This window comes from Cotesia glomerata, linkage group LG6 (assembly GCF_020080835.1).
Source record: "Cotesia glomerata isolate CgM1 linkage group LG6, MPM_Cglom_v2.3, whole genome shotgun sequence".
Taxonomy (NCBI): domain Eukaryota; kingdom Metazoa; phylum Arthropoda; class Insecta; order Hymenoptera; family Braconidae; genus Cotesia; species Cotesia glomerata.
In genome coordinates this window covers 3,289,818-3,308,786 of record NC_058163.1, presented here as the reverse complement: position 1 = coordinate 3,308,786, position 18,969 = coordinate 3,289,818, and the positions used below count along the sequence as shown (strand labels likewise).

The window sequence follows — 18,969 nt, the reverse complement described above, 5'->3', positions numbered from 1 at the left end:
CCATCGATGTTTTTAGTCGATATTTTTTCGAGGTCGAAATATCGATAGTCGATGGAAAAATTTCAACTATCGACATCGTTGAGAGCCAGTTTTTCGGGACGGCCTCTTTTACCCAGATTCCGATTACACAGATGGCGCTATTACCCAGATTCCTTTGACACATATCCCGATTACGCAGATTGTGATTAAACAGATTTTCTATTACACAGATTACTTATTACTCAGATAACCGATTACACAGAAAATCTTTAACGCAGATCCCGATGACGCAGATAATTTAAATTTTTAAATGATAAATGCCATAATAAAGCCAAGCACTAAAAGTGCCTGAAATTTTTAAATTGCCGCCATCAAAACATGCCGGATGAGCATGTAATCTAGCTATTGGTTGAATTTAAGGTTCAAGGTGTGCACGGAGCGCTTTATTGAAGTATCTACAGTGTATATGTGTAAAATCCCGCGTTGGTTGAATTTTTTATTAGATACTTGATATAATGAATCAACAAAATTACAGGTTAAAGATTAGAGCTATATAGGTAAGTAAACATATTTATTATTTATATTAAAAGTTCGGGTTTGAAGTTTAAATATAATTAGTTCAATTACCCCCAAGCGGGGATGAATCGAACCATTTGACGCGTTTGCATAAATTAATCATTTAAGAATCAATGTTGTTTATTGACTAATTTATGGATCGATAATTAGAAGACATAATAAATTACCATTCCAAGAAAAAAATAGACAAACGGTTGACCCTGAAGGCCATCCTGCAACTTCCGCCACTTACATACCTAGGCGCTTAAAATTGCACTAATAATTGCTCTTCGAGCTCAAAACAACTTATGTCTTATTTTGAGCTCTCCAAGCTCAAAGAGATAGTCTTTTCTATACTTTTGACATAGAATTTAATTTCACATAACTTCACACTAATAGATTTGTTTATAGTTAAAAAGATTTGTTAATATTTAACAAATCATTTATTAGAAAGCCATTTGTTAGGCCTTAACAAATATTTCTTAGTATTTAAAAAAGATTTATTAATACTTAATAAATGAATATCAGATTTATTGAATACAAACAAATCATTTTGAATACTAAGAAATATTTATTTAACATTAAAAAATGGTCTCTAATAAATGATTTGTTAGCTATTAACAAATATTATTTAATACAAATAAATCCTTCTATCAGTGCAGTCAATTCGTTCAAGAGATATCATAAACGAAAGAAAACCGAAAAGTGTTTTCTGCACATAACTTCACATAATTTCACATAATTTCACATAATTTCAGTCGATTCGTTCAAGAGAAATCATGATTGAAAGAAAACCGAAAAGTGTTTCCTGCACATAATTTCACATAATTGCAGCCAGTTCGTTTAAGAGATATCATGAACGAAAGAAAACCGAAAAGTGTATTCTGCACATAACTTCACATAATTTCACATAATTTCACATAATTTCAATCAATTCGTTCAAGTGTTTTTTCCACATAACTTCACATAACTTTACATAATTTTGCATAAGTTCACATAACATTTCTTTTCGGATCGTTTTTGATGAGATAGTATAATTTTTAGACTTTTGAGCTCGAAGAAACATAGAAAAGCTATCTCTCCAAGCTCGGAGAGCTCAAAATAATACATAAATCGATCCAAAAAAAATTAGGAAAACGGTTGACCCTGAAGGCCATCCCTGCAACTTCCCGCTAATTTCATACTTAGGCGCTTAAAATTGCACCAATGACGTTTTTGAGCTCTTCGAGCTCAAAAATACAATTTATGGGTTATTTTGAGCTCTCCGAGCTCAAAGAGATTCCTATCCTTTAAAGCTCTTCGAGCTCAAAAGTCTGATAGAGATTTGATAAGACACTATTTTTTGAATTTTTAAACCACAATAACTTTTGAATGAATAAACCGATTTTTACGCGGTTAGAAGCATTCGACGCAGTTTTTCAAGCCTCACAAAGAATCTTAAATTTTTAATTGATCGCGTTAGGAATTTTGGAGTTATTCCGAAAAAACACTTTTTTCGGTTTTCTTTCGTTCACGATATCTCTCGAACGAATCAACCGATTTTGACCGGACTGGTGGCGATCGACGTGGTTTTTTGAGGTTAAGAGCTGATTAATTTTTGGAATTTAACCATCAAGCCGTTTAAAAGTTATTCCAAAAAAACCGCATTTGAAAAAAATTTTTTTTTTCAGTTTTTTGAAGATTTCTCAAAATCTATTGATCTGAATCGGTCCAAATAGTTTTCAAAATCTAAGTTTGGTCAAGCCCTTTCGAATGGCACCAACCGCGATGAAATCGGTCAAGCCGTTCAAAAGTTATAAGCGGTCCTGATCTGATGAAAACTCGATTTTTGCAAAACGGGGTGAAAACAATAACTTCCCGATTTTTGAAAATCTTCGATTTTCGTAGCGGGAAGTTAAAAATTAAACATGAAAAAATATTTTATGTAAAAAAAAGAAAACTTACAGGATCACATTCAATATGAAGTGGTTGAAATCGATTATTAGAATCTCTATTATCATTATCACTTGTTGTTTTCATTTGTGGAAAGTTATCAATAATATTATAATCCTTAAATTCTTGACTATTTTGTATTGTTTTTGTTGTAGTTGATTTAATAAATCAATTTTGCTATCATTATTAATGCCGTTTACTTTATAACCATTAATTTGACTAGAAGACATATCCCACGAAACATCAATAGTATCTTGATCAATTTCATCATCGTTATCGTCATAATTTTTTTCATAGTCTTCAGACATACTGTATTCAACTGTTCTAAAAGTCCGCTGACGAATGAAGCTAGACAAGTCCATTGACGGTCGTTCTTCAGGGCGTTTACTCCAACACCTATAAGGTTTTATAATTATTTATTTTTCTTACATTTTATGGAAAAATTAATAAAAAAAGATTCAAAAATTACCTGGTGATTAAAAACTGAATATATCACATTTTTCAGTGTAACGCCAGCCTTCAAATACTTCTGGTGCCATCATATCCATGCTGCAGAGCCTTTGTTATTTGTCATGTAACTGTTCAAATCACAAGCTGTACTAAAGTCGCAGATTTTTAGCGTTCTTCCGCCAAGAATTAATAATAAATTTGGTGGTTTCAAATCTCTGAAAATTAATGACTTAGATTAGCTATAAAAAAAAAAAATATCAAATGATACTTGAAGGACTGTAATTTTTTATTTACTTTTAGAGATTTCTCTATTATATTACCCGAGTTTCGCATTTGAATCATTTATTTAAGAAACCCATAAGTCACATTTTTTGCGAAATTGAGTTATTTGTATTTCTTTGTATTTCTTGGTTCTTTGCACATAATCCCATCAAAACCAACAAAAAAAAATCTCAAAGATCGGCGCTTGAATATATATCTTGGTTTTGGTTCACAATGTAGCACTGAAAAATAATGTTCAATCAATAAAACTAAGCAATAATAATGATAATTATCAATTTATATTGATAAAATATATATCATACCATTGTATAAAGGATCCACCTTCAGCATACTCCATCACCAAGCAAACAGAATCTTTAGTACACGCACCATAAAGGCGTACGATATTAGGATGCGATACCCGTGACAGTTGTCTTACTTCAACAGCAAATGCTCTTTTTTCACCCTCAGTATTGATATGTTTTATTTCTACGTAACGTCCACGCCACTTGCCTTTCCATACAACTCCAAAAGATCCTTTTCCCACCATCTATCAAAAAATTAATGTTATTTGATCAATACTTAAAAAATATTATAAGTTATAACAAATATTAAACTATTAATGCAAATTATAATTTTTAAGATAATAAAAACAATATTAAAGCAAACTAAATTCTTCTGTTTCAATTTCATTGTAATCAATTTCTTCAACGAATTGTTGAAGTGACTTTTGTTTTAATAATTTAGGAGGTAAAATTGGAGATTTAGATGACAATTGTGATGATTCTGATGATGATGATGAGGACAATGATGTTGGTTCAACTGTTTTTGTTTTTGTTAATTCTAACGTGTTGAAACCAAGTTTTTTATCACCAAATCTATTAAATCCAATTTCTGATTTTCTTGTTTTGTTTTTTTCGACATTTCACTAGAAAATTAACACTTAGCAGTTAAATTAGTTTTTTGCATATTATTCACGTGACATTTCACACATCGCTTGACGTTAAGGGAGGGGTAAGGGTTTCAGCGTAAAAAAAAACACTTTTTTTGTGATTTTTTATCTCAAATATCGATTGAGCAATTTTATTCAACCTTCTATACATTATTGAGCATAGTTTTGACTATGTTCTGTAAATTTTTCATGCAAAAATATTAAACCATTAGCCCGTGACAGAGCTTCCCCTAGGACGTCTTGAAAAAAAAACAATTTGCGGTGTTCACTGTAACTCGGCCGGAAATTATCTGAAAATTAAAAACCATAAAAATTTAGTTAAATTATAAACAAATCTTCCCCCCAACGTTCTCTGATTATTTTTTTTTTAATTTAAAAATTTTTGGCGGCCATCTAAAGTGTGAACCGTTATTTTCGACTAAAATTTCCGCCATTTTGTGGGTGGGAAACACCCTTAATGTTAAAAAAAAAAATTTTTACTAAACGTAGGGGGGAGGTATTTTATATGAAGAAAATGTGTACAAAGTTTGAAATGAATCGGTCGAGTAGTTTTCAAATGGCAGTGAACACGGACTTTGAAAAAGTAGTTTTGAGAAAAACGCGTTTAAGGGCGGGGTAAGGGTTTTCACTTTCGAAAAATCGATTTTTTTTTGTTTTATCTTATTGTTTAACATTTCAAGAATATGTCCTCAAAATTTTAATCCGATCTAAGCAATATTCTTGAAGTTATTGTTTAATTAGTCTCAGGGTCTTTAACGCTCTAACTCTAACAGCTACGGGCGGTTGGGATTGCAGTGCAGCTGTCGAGCAGGTATACAGGTTATTCATTGCTATTGTCCTGATCCCATATCCAGTTTTAGAAATATTTCATTTAGTAAAGCCAGGTAACTAAAACCATATAGATATATTTTATATTTGTATGTTTACTATACACTACATTATTTTAAAAAAAGAAACGAGCTTCAGTTAGTGGTTAGACGTTCGACCATGCACTTGTAATTTTATTTTTTCAAAAAATTTCCTGAGCAAAAATGCCGAGAGTAAGTAAAATTTCGCGAGAAGACCGTTAAAGTGGAAGGACCTATTTGTGTCGATCAAAAAAAAAGATCAAACCCGAATAAAAAAATAAAAGATAAGGCTACCACCAAAAGTGCTTCGGCGAAGAAAATAAAACTAAATACGAGTGCTAGTGTACCGGAAGATGTTGAAAAACATTTTAGAATCATAGATTTTTTGCTTGTGTTTTCAACCATCGCAAGTTTAGTAAAATGTGCTCAGTGTGATGGTTCAATCGAGTTCAAGAGCTGTAAAAAAGAAGGATTTAGCTAAGTCAAATGTACAAATTGTGATCCACGTTTTATACCGTCGAGTGAGAAAACTGGTCATCGCTATGAAATCAACACTCGTTTTGCCTTTGTAATGCGTACATTAGGTTTGGGTTTAGCAGGCTGCAATAAATTTTGCGGGCTCATGGACATAGCAAGTAGTTTTCTATCAAAACAATCTTATTTGGATCTCATGAAATCTATTTGCTGCAGCATCGAAACGACTGCTGAGAAATTTCTTGTCTCCGCCGCAGACGAAGAAAAACAGCTAACACGTCAGTGTCGGCCCAAGCGCTCACGAGTATGCATCATCTACGGACAGCAATCGCATTGATAGGGCCGAGTTCCAAGCTGTGCAGCAGAGCAAAGAAGCCAGAATAAAACGAAGACTTGAAAAAAAAACAGGCTGAAGCCATCGACAATGCTGAAGGATGTGTGCTGTATGGAGCTGGAATTGATGATTCTGTGTAAGTTTAAAAAAAAATTTTTTTCTTCACTTTTTTGCTTCATAAACTTTAAACGCGTTTTTCTCAAAACTACTTTTTCAAAGTCCGTGTTCACTGCCATTTGAAAACTACTCGACCGATTCATTTCAAGCTTTGTACACTATTTCTTCATATAAAATACCTCCCCTCTACGTTTAGTAAAAATTTTTTTTCTAACATTAAGGGTGTTTCCCACCCACAAAATGGCGGAAATTTTAGTCGAAAATAACGGTTCACACTTTAGATGGCCGCCAAAAATTTTTAAATTAAAAAAAAAATAATCAGAGAACGTTGGGGGGAAGATTTGTTTATAATTTAACTAAATTTTTATGGTTTTTCATTTTCAGATAATTTCCGGCCGAGTTAGATGACAGCATTTACTTCCATGTTACCTGATGGTCCGGTGTGATTTGCTTGGCATTCATCTTTTACAACATGTTCTTCATACTAATCTTGAAATTCATAAGTATTTAATTGATTTCTTCATAATTTGCAAGCCTGGCAGTGCGAACTACTTACGAAAATATCGATAACTTTTCCAGACCAATAATCAATCCAGGAAGTGACGCCAAAGGAAGAGCTAAAGCCTTGCTTCTGCCACGTGCCGTCACCAGAAGCGGTCAAAGTGTCTGACTCCGAATTTGCACGTGTTAGCTGTTTTTCTTCGTCTGCGGCGGAGACAAGAAATTTCTCAGCAGTCGTTTCGATGCTGCAGCAAATAGATTTCATGAGATCCAAATAAGATTGTTTTGATAGAAAACTACTTGCTATGTCCATGAGCCCGCAAAATTTATTGCAGCCTGCTAAACCCAAACCTAATGTACGCATTACAAAGGCAAAACGAGTGTTGATTTCATAGCGATGACCAGTTTTCTCACTCGACGGTATAAAGCGTGGATCACAATTTGTACATTTGACTTGGATTTGGAAGCCAAGTCCTTCTTTTTTACAGCTCTTGAACTCGATTGAACCATCACACTGAGCACATTTTACTAAACTTGCGATGGTTGAAAACACAAGCAAAAAATCTATGATTCTAAAATGTTTTTCAACATCTTCCGGTACACTAGCACTCGTATTTAGTTTTATTTTCTTCGCCGAAGCACTTTTGATGGTAGCCTTATCTTTTATTTTTTTATTCGGGTTTGATCTTTTTTTTGATCGACACAAATAGGTCCTTCCACTTTGACGGTCTTCTCGCGAAATTTTACTTACTCTCGGCATTTTTGCTCAGGAAATTTTTTGAAAAAATAAAATTACAAGTGCACGGTCGAACGTCTAACCACTAACTGAAGCTCGTTTCTTTTTTTAAAATAATGTAGTGTATAGTAAACATAAAACAAAAAAAAAAAATCGATTTTTCGAAAGTGAAAACCCTTACCCCGTCCTCAAATAAACCTCATGACGCGTTTCATGCCTAGCAAGTGATGGAATATTATGTGAAAATTTTTTTTTAATTATCAAAAAAATGTTTTTATGCTTTTTAGTAATAATTGATTTTGTTAATTAGTTTATTATTCAATTACTGGAAATTATTCATTTTTTTATTGTAGTAATTAATTTAAGAAAACTCATTATTGTATGTATTATTTAAATTAATTACTATTTGTATTTTATTTTTCATTTTTCACACATACAGACAACCCGACGTTCACCGAAATATTTTTTCAAAATGGTTTTATTTTATACTATCTAGAAAAAATAGTGTTTTTTAAAGAATCTACTGTCTTAAAAAAGAGATCTTGGCATTTAGTACTCCAATTAACTATCTCTTCTTCTTTTCTAATTAATCGCGTTGATACAAGTGTGGTAGATATATATCTAATTCCGAATCAGCTCTTTTCACGTTATTTCTAAAAAATTTTATTTATTCACCCGTACTGCCTGCATCTCCATGTAAACAATTATGTATCCAATTAAACTGTGATGAAAAATTAATTTAACAAACAAGGCTTTGGTTTCGGTGTAGCTGCAGTTTTTTCTCCTTCCTATTGTGATAATAATAATAATTAATATTGCAGTTCAATAACATAAGATGGATATGTATTAATTATTAATTGTTTGCACAAATTACTTACGGAACTTTAAGCCAACTAAAAAATCAAACATTGATTGACGTACATTGGAAGTAATTTTTTTTGCCAGAACAAAACTCATGGCTCTTCTTTGGTTAAAATGAAAAAAATATGTCCGGAAAAATTATTTAAATTTTGGATTGAGGTACTCCAATTTTAAATACTCTGTACGACAGACATATATTTTTTCTATTACTTGACCTTTATGTATCAAATAATCTTTCCAGCAATGAGACCTGTCATAAATAAATGAATAAGTTCAATTGTTAATCAATAAATTCCAATTGAATTACATTAATATCCCTTCTTTTGGCTCAACATATACGTATCCGTTTGTGCATGTATAGATGCGCCTATACATGGGCAGGTATAGAGAGTATGAACGTATATATGTTCGAAAGATTGTCCTGCACTTTGCAACCGCCCAAAATCGAAGACTCAAAAATTACTGAAGGTACTCTCTCTCGTGTTTTGGATATCCTAGTGTTAACATCGTCCTAAGGTTTTCTAAGAGTAGTAATTAAATTCGTAAACGATAACACGTGTAAAAGTACAACTAAAAGATATAGTAAATAAATTGTGAAGTGAACATAAGCCTTACAGAAAAGAATAATTTACATTAATTGAATCACCGAAAGCATCAAACGTATCAGGTACAATTTGACCTATTATTATTATTTTGTGAACTAATTGAATATTTTGAAACTACATTTTTGGACCTCTTATTTATAACGTCTTAACTTTGTAAAATCTTATTTGTGTAGTATTGTATTTGTATAATAATTTAATCTTGTGTTATAACAATATATGTATTAATATCAACAACTATCATTATCATTTAAACAAAAACCTATCATCCTCAACAATAATAATAATGTCAAGAGTTCCCGGTCTATTGGTTTAACAAACTAGGGCCGAATACTCAATTAAATATAATATTTATGTCCAAATCCGGACGTAACAGGAGAAAAGAAAAAAAAATGTATACCATGGAATGCAATTTCGAGGGCTATGGTGCTGGTACCAGATGGACCTTGCTATTTATGGAGAGAAAGCAAGTGTATTTATGAATATATAAATATATATAAAAAAATTTTGAAAAATATTCGCTACAAAAAAAAATTTTCTTACTTCAGTAGTTGAGGAGTCCTCCTGTTGGGGCTTTTTAAAATATGTTTCAACTCCATATCATCAATACAACAACTAATTGTATTATGATTATTAATCATAATACAATTAGTTGTTGTATTGATGATATGGAGTTGAAACATTTATAAAGAATAATGAAGAAAAATGTTTATTAAGTGAACTATCTCAGTAAAATCAGTATATACATTGGTTTCGTTTATACAACAATTTGAGAATTTCACGATATAAAATGAAAATTAAAAGTGTAATATAATTCTCTAGAAGAAATTTATTAAATGAACTCTGCGGTCAGTAGTCGCGACAATACAAGGTTTTTCGTCAACTTCTAAAATAGTCAAATTAATAATAGGTATGATGTCAACCATAATCTTTCTAGAGTGTCTAATCCTCTTTCCCAATTTCATTAAATCATAGTAACAAGTAATATGGAGTAGGTGAATAGAACCTTTAAAAAAATATCAATCATGTCGAAGAATTAATTAATTAATCAATGAATTAATTAATAAAATTCAATAGCGAAAAAGTATGTATCGGCTTACCATCTTCCAGACCAAACATCAGAATTTGTGCATGGAGCGCTATTGATCTGACACGACATTTAAAGTATTCGGTCGAGTTGAAATTATACCATTTGGGACGGATTAAATGAGTTGTTACGATTTTTTCATCTACAATATTAAACATCAATTTTTGATATTAAAAAATTAATGTTGATTAGCTTTTGAAAGTTAACTTTAAAACTTACCTGCGACTATAAAATAAATGGTATTGGTTAATATGAGTATTTCATGCAGAGAAGAAAGTAAACGTTCTGGCACATCAACTTCTGATGATTCGTATGTCACGTTGAACCCAATCAAACGTTTGCCTTCTAATTTTGCACAGTAATGATAAATCTTCATTTTATAATCATGATATGCAAGTGCCGCCATCTGTTAAACCATAAAAATAGAGTACTTTACTTATCATTGAAGGTGGTAAAGTTCTAAATGTATTTGAAGAAAAATTTCTTTCTTTCATTATATCTTGAATTAAATAAAATTTCTAAAAAATAATATAGGACTAATTAGTAAGATAGTATAGGGGGCTAACTTTGATATACCCATGCATTAATGAGAATTATGGTACACCCTTAAAAGCATATTTCGTAAGGTCCTTGATAGTCATGGCTTAACAAAACTTGACTGTACAGATGTGGTCATTAATGCATAGTATTGGTAGCTAGCTTTAGTATACCAGGCATTAATGACCACATCTGTACAAAAGTTTTCTTCAATTTTACAGAATATGCGTTAGCTTCGGGTTTCTTTGTTTTTTACTACACTTACGTAGAATTTACCATACAAGATATTAGAAATTTACTGCCGGTACTTGAAGACAAATTAACTTCAAAAGTAAACTAGTAAAAAGTTGTCATTAATTTATTAACAAATTTTATGTAGATTTATTAAGAACTTTAAAACTTGTATTCCGGTTATTTGCCGAGCAATTAAATGAAATTTAATTGTTAAGATGGCATTAATTTTCTTTCTGGAATTTACAGAAAAAATGTTATTGATGATGACAAAAAATTATCGCAAAGTTAATGGAGAATTATCTGTCAACTTTACTCTCAACTTTTAATCTCAAATTGTATTTGAATACCGGCAGTAGATTTCGAGAAAGTTGCCAATTCAAATTTCCGTTACATTTTGGATAAAGAGGCTATCAGAGGTAGTAGTTTAGTGGTTATTTAGCGTTACAAATAACCTATAACTAATAATAAATGATGATCTTAGTAAGCAAAAAATTGTGACTTTTCAGTGCTGATTTTAAGATTATAATAATCAAGTAGATATTCTGTGGAAAAGTAAATAAAAAATATTCATATTTACAGATATTCCGTTGGTAGCATGATTAAGTATTTTTTCGTTTGTATTTAAACGTAAATCACATTTTGAACCAGTTGTTATTTGGTTGTCGATTTTCTCATAAGAGGTTAAAATTCCATCCCATTCGCCGATGCAAAAATGCCGGCATTCTCCAGAGCTATTATTCATGATTAATTAATTAGCTAAGCATTTATATTAACTCTTTAAGCATCCGCGATAAGGATACCCGATGAAAAAAATTTTTGTCGCATCATATATAATTATAAATGAGCATATACAAACTGTACATAATCATGTATAATTGCATATTTATGATAAACTGATTTGTTACGTTATCTACTTTATAAAATGATTATTTGTTATAAATCAGTAGCACAGGCAGACGGGAACTTGTACTATATGTAGCTGTGTACTATATGTAGCTATAAATTATCAGTAATAATTTTTTTTAATATTTTAATAGGTTATAAAGGATTAGGTAGGATCATTACCGTACCTAAATGATTACCGTATTACTGAAAGATTCTTATCTGTTGATGTATGAACAGATTTAATTATGTATGATCAGATCTAGCCATTTTTTGGATTTGATCATATTTAGACGATTATGCATGATCATATATAATTAGATAGACTCTTTTTTGATCGGGTATGGCGCAAGTACTGAAGAGTTAATTGTGGATTAATCGATCAATTAAAATTACTTAATGCAATTAGCGTAGAAACCGGTAGTAACTATTTCTTTTTTATTTTGAAGATCCCAAAACTTCAAACCGTTGTCCTGTCCAACAGTCACGATGAGTACTTCGTCATCTAAATATAGTAGAAAGTATGTTAGTAATGATCAACTAATAATCGTTGAAAGGTGTAATGGTATGCGTTGTAATTACGTAACTGGTATACCAAAACACAATTTGTTTGATATAGGTATTGTGATGTGCTAAAGAATACGGCGTTTTCAAGTCATCAATAGTGTAATTTTCTATCACGCCATTGTCTAAAGCAATTGATATGTACTTATCTGTGGAATAAATCATAATAAATAAAAGTTGTGTCATTTAGAATTGAAAAGGGAGGATTCTCATAAAATAACATGCAAAAGTATGAAAAAAAATGTTATGGATTAAATTCTTACGGCTAGTGGAAAAACGTTCATCACAGGAAAATTAAATCAGTTTGCTCACCGAAAGTCCTAATACATGAAATCTTGCTGCAAGAAGACACTAAAATGATCGAGTCTTTCTTATGCTCATTTTCCATGACCTTCTTCCACTTTTTGGAGGACAAGTATGTCCTACGCCACAATATCGGATGATCCTTCTCAGTCACGATATGATAGGGGAAAGCCCGCTGCATTGTCGTATACAAACAATCATCGTACAGGGTTTTATAGGCCAAACTTCTCCACTCCTGGGTTTCATCTAAGTTGTATTCTATCAAATGGTAGAAAAGTCGGCACACGAGCCTGAGTTCCATCAATTTCGGCAGTTTTATCCACTTAAATATCTCCAACCATATTTCAGATGGAAACGTTACATCCCTTGTGAAAAAATAATGTATTAGATGTATTAGATTTTAATTTGAATGATAAAAATAAAATCTTTAATAATTATTATTACATGATTTATATTATTAACGTCAGGTACCATAAAAGATGGAGCGTGAGAATTGGTACGACCTAAGATAATATAAACGGTACGGTACTACTACTGCCACCATCCACGGAATAATCCACGGTAAGATAATATATAAGAAGGTATTCCAATCCTGCAATGCATGATGGGAAATTTGTCAATCGGTCGCGCCACCACGAGTGTGTCAGACACACTAACCGGCAACTAAAGTATTTTCATGCTAACTCTCGCAATAATAATAAATTTTATGTAATAAATAATCATTGCATAAAAAAATTATTTTCATCCTCTAACAATAATAATAAATAATAATAATTAAATAAAAACCTTTAAATAGCTTTTTTATTGCATCCGTAAATTCTCTGGTTTAACCGGTTTTTCCTAAACGCAGTTTATAATTTACCTCTTACATCACTACGTTAAGCTCTATTGTGGTGTCTAAATTTTTTGATAACTTTACATTTACCAAGTCCGGGTTCGAAACTCGGCAATTCTAAATTTTTTTTTTTTTTTTTTTTTTTTTTACAATTATTCTATAGTTTTATTATAATTTTTACTATTCCAATAGATTCTCAGGTCTTATACTGAATGTATTATTATTATTTATTAATTATTAGTAAAAATAATTAGATTAGAGCTCGTCTAATAACAGGTTAGTAATTAGTATGTACACAGTCATTTTAATTTATTGAAATTTTTATCAAAATGTTATAATAAATATAATGAACAATATCGGGTTATATTAGCAATAAAATTTTTCACAATTCAAATGCTACTGGTGGGAAATTTCGAATTCAACGTTACCCTTATGAGGTATCTGATTGTACTTATTAATTGCAAATTATTTCTTATCCTAATTAATTTATATTTTTATAGAAATTATAATGACAATTATTTATTCTTAAAAATATTTATTTATGTATGTGTATAGTCAAATGAAAATTTTTAATTTATTTGATAGATACAAGTAGTATAGAATTTCGCGATTGTCATTTGTTTAAAAATGTCAATTTGTTTTTTCTTAACGTTTTGTTGTTGAGAGTGTGTATTGAAGAGCTAAATTAAGTAAGTATGGATATTTATTTTTAATAAATCTGCATTTGGATAACTTTTTATTGTATGTAACAATATCTAAACTAATATTTATTAACGCAGATCATGGGTGGATGTAGCTTTCCTGACTGTCATAACAGCAGTGAAAAGGGTTTTAAAATGCTGAGGTTTTCTCGTTCAGTTGAGATGAGAAGTAAATGGGCATCTGCTTGTAAAATTTCAAAACCCATTACTGAGAATTCTCGTTTGTGTGAGGTATTTACCACCATGATAAAAAAAGTAACTTGCCTGACGAAAAAAAATCTTGAACCAAAAAAGAAATCTATTTGGAAAAGAATAATTTTTCTGAGTGAAGAGAAAAAATTTTTAATCTAAGATAATACTCTTCGTTTCAGTACATTTTTCTAAATTCAAAAAATTTTTCCCATTTTTGTTAATATTACCCACGTTCGACAGCTTGTAGAGTACCAATCACTTGGTGGGCCTGTTCTAGTAAAAGGTCTCACCACTGCTATTTTAGACCCACCACAGTTCGATAAAATGCACGTTGGACTGGCTAGAAAAATTTTTAGCTATGAAATGGGACATGCATTAATTCTAGCGGCGCAAACTGGTCTTCTTCCGCAAACAGCTATGACCACTGGGTGGTTTATTTTATTATGTAGTCAGTGGTATGAGGTCATGGTTTGTCGGCACAAAAGTAACTCACGGAACTTATGGCGCATCGTTAAAACGAGTAGAGTTTCTGCAGAGCTTTATTGAGATTATCAGAGAACTACAAGTTAGCTCTGATAATAGATGGAAACCGATACAACGGGGCATCATTCTGGCTACTACTACTGCGTTAAAATTACGAGAAGATCTAGTTCTGACAAAAAAATTGGAGTACCTTCTTACGGGGCGTCAGACTTCTAGTTCTGTAGAAAATTTATTTTCTCAGGTTCGAGCTGGTGGTGATATTCACCCTAAACTTCGCCAATATTACGCTACCGAATGCGCTTGATTGCAGTGGCTCAGTATTTACGTGTCCCTGCGTCTGCATCATATAAAGACGATGATGAGCCGTACTACATTGAATTTCTCAAGCAAAAAAAAACTGAACTCCAAACTACTAATGATGATTCACAAAATTTCCTTGAAATTCCGGTAAATTGTAAATTATCCGAATTACAAAACTATGGGCTTTATTACCTTTATGATTGGGCAGTGTTTGCTTGTGCGAACGGTTGTAATGATTGTGAGGCAGCAATAATCTCTTCAGTTCCTTTGCCTAAAGCGAGTACGGCTTGGACGGATGCAATAAATCGAGGAAACTTGAAACATCCGACAGAGGCTGTATATACACTTTTGAAGACTGCGGAAGAAGTTTTTGCTACTTACAGAAAATCTCTTCTCCATTTGCAATCCGTGCATGAAAAAGTAATGAAGAGTGTCCTGGAAACTGCCGATCAATCATTAGTCTTCCCAAAATGTCATGCTATTCGCGACAAAATACTCGGAAAATTTATCTCATTGCGATTCCATGTTCTCGCAAAAGACATTACAGTGCAACCTGATAATCCCAATGTTGCAGTCTTCAGCTCTAAGAGCGCATATATGCGCACGTCAACAAAAACCGTCCGTAAATAAGTTAATTATACTACATTATTTATTCTTCTTTCTCAATAAAATTGAGGCTTTCAATTTTTAAAAGTTACTTGCTGGGTGACAATATTTTATACATCTATTAGTCCTTGAAATAAATATATTTTATCTATATATACTGTCCATCATATTTTCTATTGTAATACGTTGAATTTGTTGATTTGATCAATAATAATTTCATATATTTTACACAATAAACTTAAAAAAAAGTACTTGTTTCAATAAATTAAAATGACTGTATACATACTAATTACTTACCTGTTATTAGACGAGCTCTAATCTAATTATTTTTACTAATAATTAATAAATAATAATAATACATTCAGTATAAGACCTGAGAATCTATTGGAATAATAAAAATTATAATAAAAATATAGAATAATTGTAAAAAAAAAAAAAAAAAAAAAAAAAAAAAATTAGAGTTGCCGAGTTTCGAACCCGGACTTGATAAATGAAAAATTATCAAAAAGCGTAGGCACCACAATAAGGCTTAACGTGATGATGTAAGAGGTAAATCATAAACTGCGTTTAGGAAAAACCGGTTTAACCGGAGAATTTACGGATGCAATAAAAAAAGTTATTTAAAGGTTTTTATTTAATTATGATTATTTATTATTATTGTTAGAGGGTGAAAATAATTTTTTTATGCAATGATTATTTATTAAATAAAATTTATTATTATTGCGAGAGTTAGCATGAAAATACTTTAGTTGCCGGTCAGTGTGTCTGACACACTCGTGGTGGCGCGACCGCTTGACACATTTCCCATCATGCATTCCAGGATTGGAATACCTTCTTATATATTATCTTACATATAACTCGTTTGACATTATTGAGTCACGAACTTCTTCGTAGCTCATTTGACGAAAGATTATAATTTTTTCGATTTGTTCTCTAAGATTGTGCATGACTTTAATTATTTTTTCTTACAAAAATTGATTCTCAGCTGGTTGTTAAAATTAACTAAATATTCTAGGTTATGTGTTGGTTTATATCTTTCACAGCTATCACCTACATAGTGTGACATCTAGTAGGTGCGTTGACGTTTTTTTTTGTAGTTTAAATAATTAACTTGTATAACAGCAAATTACGCTTATTATTTGATATTAGTAAGATAATTTTCTGTGAAAGATTATTTTCAAAATTTTTTTTTGTAATTAAAATTAAGTTAGCCGACTTAAAATTTTTTGAACAAAAAATTTTTCTTTTCAAATTATTGCAAAAAAAGAAACACAAATTTCTATTAAATTTAGTATTATTTTTCATGACACTTAAGGGATCATTCTGGTTTGTAACTTTTGAAAAAATAGTTTTTTTTTTCCACTTTCTGAAAGTAAATATATCTCTAAAAGTATTTTGTGTTAAATTTTTTAAGTGATCGGACCAATGATACTAAAGTTAGCAGACGTTTGACAATTTTTGATTTTTTGAATCACTAAAAATTATGAGTTAAAAAGTATTTTAAAAGAATTGGAACAAATTTATTTGTTAAAAAAAAAAATCTAAAAAATAATCAAGTGATAGGATGTCAAGGATGTCAAAAAAACAACGTCAATAAAATGTATGGAGCGAAAGAAGTTTTGAGATGTGCCTTTTGCCGTGCTGAAGTCCTTTGGCTAGACTTAATTATTTAATATTTTAATATTAATATTAATTTTATGATTTTAATTCTATAACATTTTAACTAACAACTGGAAATTTAAGTTTTTATAATTGTTTGCATGTATTCGTTTTAAAAAAGTAATACTATTTGTAATTAATAAATTACTAAAACTTCAATAAGTATGTACTTTGTTATTATTATTATTAATTTAATTATAACATAAATTTAATTTCATTATTAATATAATTATATTAACATTATCTGAGATATGCTTTAATAAAAAAAAATTAAATCTCATAATTAAGAAAAACTATATATTAAACTATATAAAAAATATGCATTATAATTTTTTTATAAATAAATTAAAAAATTTTTTTTTTTTTTAAATAATATCTATAACAATAGATTTACTTAAAAATTAAAATATTTATTTTTAATTTATAATAATTTGCACTTCTTGAGATTTTATTTTTTGTTACCATGTCAAATCTACTATATCAACTGGAGCTTTTCTTTCAGTCGATAATGTCAATTGATTTTTTTTTTTTGAAAACGTTACGTTGATGAAACCTCACGCTTAGAATCTTTCGCGATATTGAAACATTAAATTTAATAATATTTACGCTTTTATTAGTTTTACATTGCAGAAATATAACGTTCTTAACAGTGAATATTCTCTATACATCACGTTTTCCCGAATCAACTATTCGATATATCACACGTTTAAAAAAAATATTTTATATCAAACATAACGTTCAACAAACATTCCGTTTATGATTTCAGTCGTTACAGAGATAGTAGTTTCATAGAAATTCAACGTTTTCGAAGGTATTAATTCGGACTAAGTTGAGGCATCCATTCAACTATCTGAAGTTTTTTTTTTTTTTTTTTAATCAATTTTGATGAATTCTTGTTTGTTCGATTAAAAAAAATGTTTGTTCGATCGTATTTTTTTTATAATCTATTTTTTAAAATTAAAAGATTGTTTAGTGGCTGCATACTTTAAAATTAATGTCATGATGTCGGCTGATTTAATTTTCATACAATTTATTTGATAAAAACTGACAGTTCCCGCTAAAAATTAAAATAATGCGCATGCGCATACCGATAAGAAATAGAAACTTGGCTTAAGCTGTTTGAAATCATAAAGGCGGTAACTGGAATTATTTAAGTTGTTAGTTGGTCAAGAGTGGCGGTAGTGTACTGACACCAGCGAACACCAGTTGGCATTTGGCAAGTAAACAATATGGCGCATGAATTTTTATACGCGGGCTATGTTGTGGATTATTTTATTGAGTTTTTATTTATGTGAGTGGTTATTAATTCCGAGGATTTATTGCCAGAGGTATGTTATGCTTTTTTTTTTCTTACCAAACATTTTACACTTATTTTCAGGTCACTCGAGCAATCGATTATCGCGTGCGTCTTATCAGCATGTTCATACTGATATTTATAATTTTAATTACCGCCGCTTTGTTTATTGCAATTTTAATTGCTTACCAGGAATTTTTATGCGAAAAAAAATTCACCGGTTTTTTTTGTTTTTGCTCTGAAAATTATCAATCTTTTTTTTTTTTTTTTTTTTCTAGTAATTCGGAAATTTATAGACAAAAGTATTTTTTTGAATTTTTATTTTGTGATGCAGTAACAGTGATAAAAAACTAGGTAAGTAAATATTTAATTTTAAATATAGTTTACTTCAATAAAATATTTTTTTTTTGCGAAGGCTGCTGATTAAATTATCGATGGTAAAAACTGTCAAGTTTTTGAAAATATTTTTCTACAAATTATCTGAATGTAGAAAATTTAAGTTCTAATATTTGAATTTTTCAATTGAAGAATTTTGAAAAATTATAAAAAAAGTTTTTGGATTACATTTTTTAATTTTTAAGTCTAAAAAACTCATAAAAAATTTTTAGACCATTTTTAGAGTGCGATGCTAAATTTTATGACAGTAAAGTTAGCAGTCATTATAGAATTTTTTAATTTTTTTTAACAAAC

At 30.3% G+C, this 18,969-nt stretch overlaps 3 protein-coding genes and 1 long non-coding RNA gene across 9 annotated transcripts in view; 2 read left to right on the top strand and 2 right to left on the bottom strand.

Moving 5' to 3' along the window:
* Positions 1-3,216: 3,216 nt before the first annotated feature.
* LOC123267224 (mitogen-activated protein kinase kinase kinase 7-like) lies at positions 3,217-3,727 on the bottom strand. Its single transcript, XM_044731777.1, has 2 exons — positions 3,501-3,727; positions 3,217-3,419 (listed from the first exon to the last, which is right to left on the bottom strand). The coding sequence occupies exons 1-2, from the start codon at positions 3,725-3,727 to the stop codon at positions 3,407-3,409; spliced, it is 240 nt and encodes a 79-aa protein (XP_044587712.1). The 3' UTR covers positions 3,217-3,406.
* Positions 3,728-4,273: 546 nt separating this feature from the next.
* On the bottom strand, positions 4,274-12,752 carry LOC123267171. Of its 6 annotated transcripts, XR_006509988.1 has the most exons (11): positions 12,654-12,752; positions 12,219-12,574; positions 11,930-12,055; positions 11,739-11,847; positions 11,038-11,191; positions 9,909-10,095; positions 9,703-9,831; positions 8,308-8,521; positions 8,018-8,250; positions 7,815-7,927; positions 4,274-4,419 (listed from the first exon to the last, which is right to left on the bottom strand). XR_006509988.1 is itself a non-coding variant. In XM_044731711.1 (8 exons), coding segments are annotated over exons 1-8 (1,251 nt in total). In that variant the 5' UTR covers positions 12,656-12,752; the 3' UTR covers positions 9,412-9,420. The 6 variants fall into 6 exon arrangements, 2 of the variants coding, with proteins under 2 accessions (XP_044587646.1, XP_044587647.1); XR_006509987.1 differs by having other exon boundaries at positions 8,018-8,521; XR_006509989.1 differs by having other exon boundaries at positions 7,821-7,927; positions 8,018-8,521.
* LOC123267172 lies at positions 4,740-6,303 on the top strand. Its single transcript, XR_006509991.1, has 3 exons — positions 4,740-5,013; positions 5,668-5,921; positions 6,287-6,303. It is a non-coding gene; the product is annotated as an uncharacterized LOC123267172 (long non-coding RNA).
* Positions 12,753-18,141: 5,389 nt separating the features above from the next.
* Positions 18,142-18,969, top strand: part of LOC123268184 (phospholipid-transporting ATPase ID) — a 60,329-nt gene continuing 59,501 nt past the window's right edge. Inside the window, exon 1 of the mRNA XM_044733098.1 lies at positions 18,142-18,313. The gene's annotated coding sequence lies outside the window, so the exon portion shown is untranslated. The remainder of the gene's footprint in view (positions 18,314-18,969) is intronic.

Excerpts from the sequence above, each read along its gene's own strand:
- LOC123267171 (XM_044731711.1), bottom strand. Across the intron at positions 11,848-11,929 it reads AATTGTGTTTTGGTATACCA|ATGACGAAGTACTCATCGTG; the intron begins GTTACGTAATTA and ends TACTATATTTAG. Across the intron at positions 9,832-9,908 it reads CATTTATTTTATAGTCGCAG|ATGAAAAAATCGTAACAACT; the intron begins GTAAGTTTTAAA and ends TTAATATTGTAG.
- LOC123267224 (XM_044731777.1), bottom strand. The coding sequence starts at position 3,727 with ATGGTGGGAAAAGGATCTTTTGGAGTTGTATGGAAAGGCAAGTGGCGT.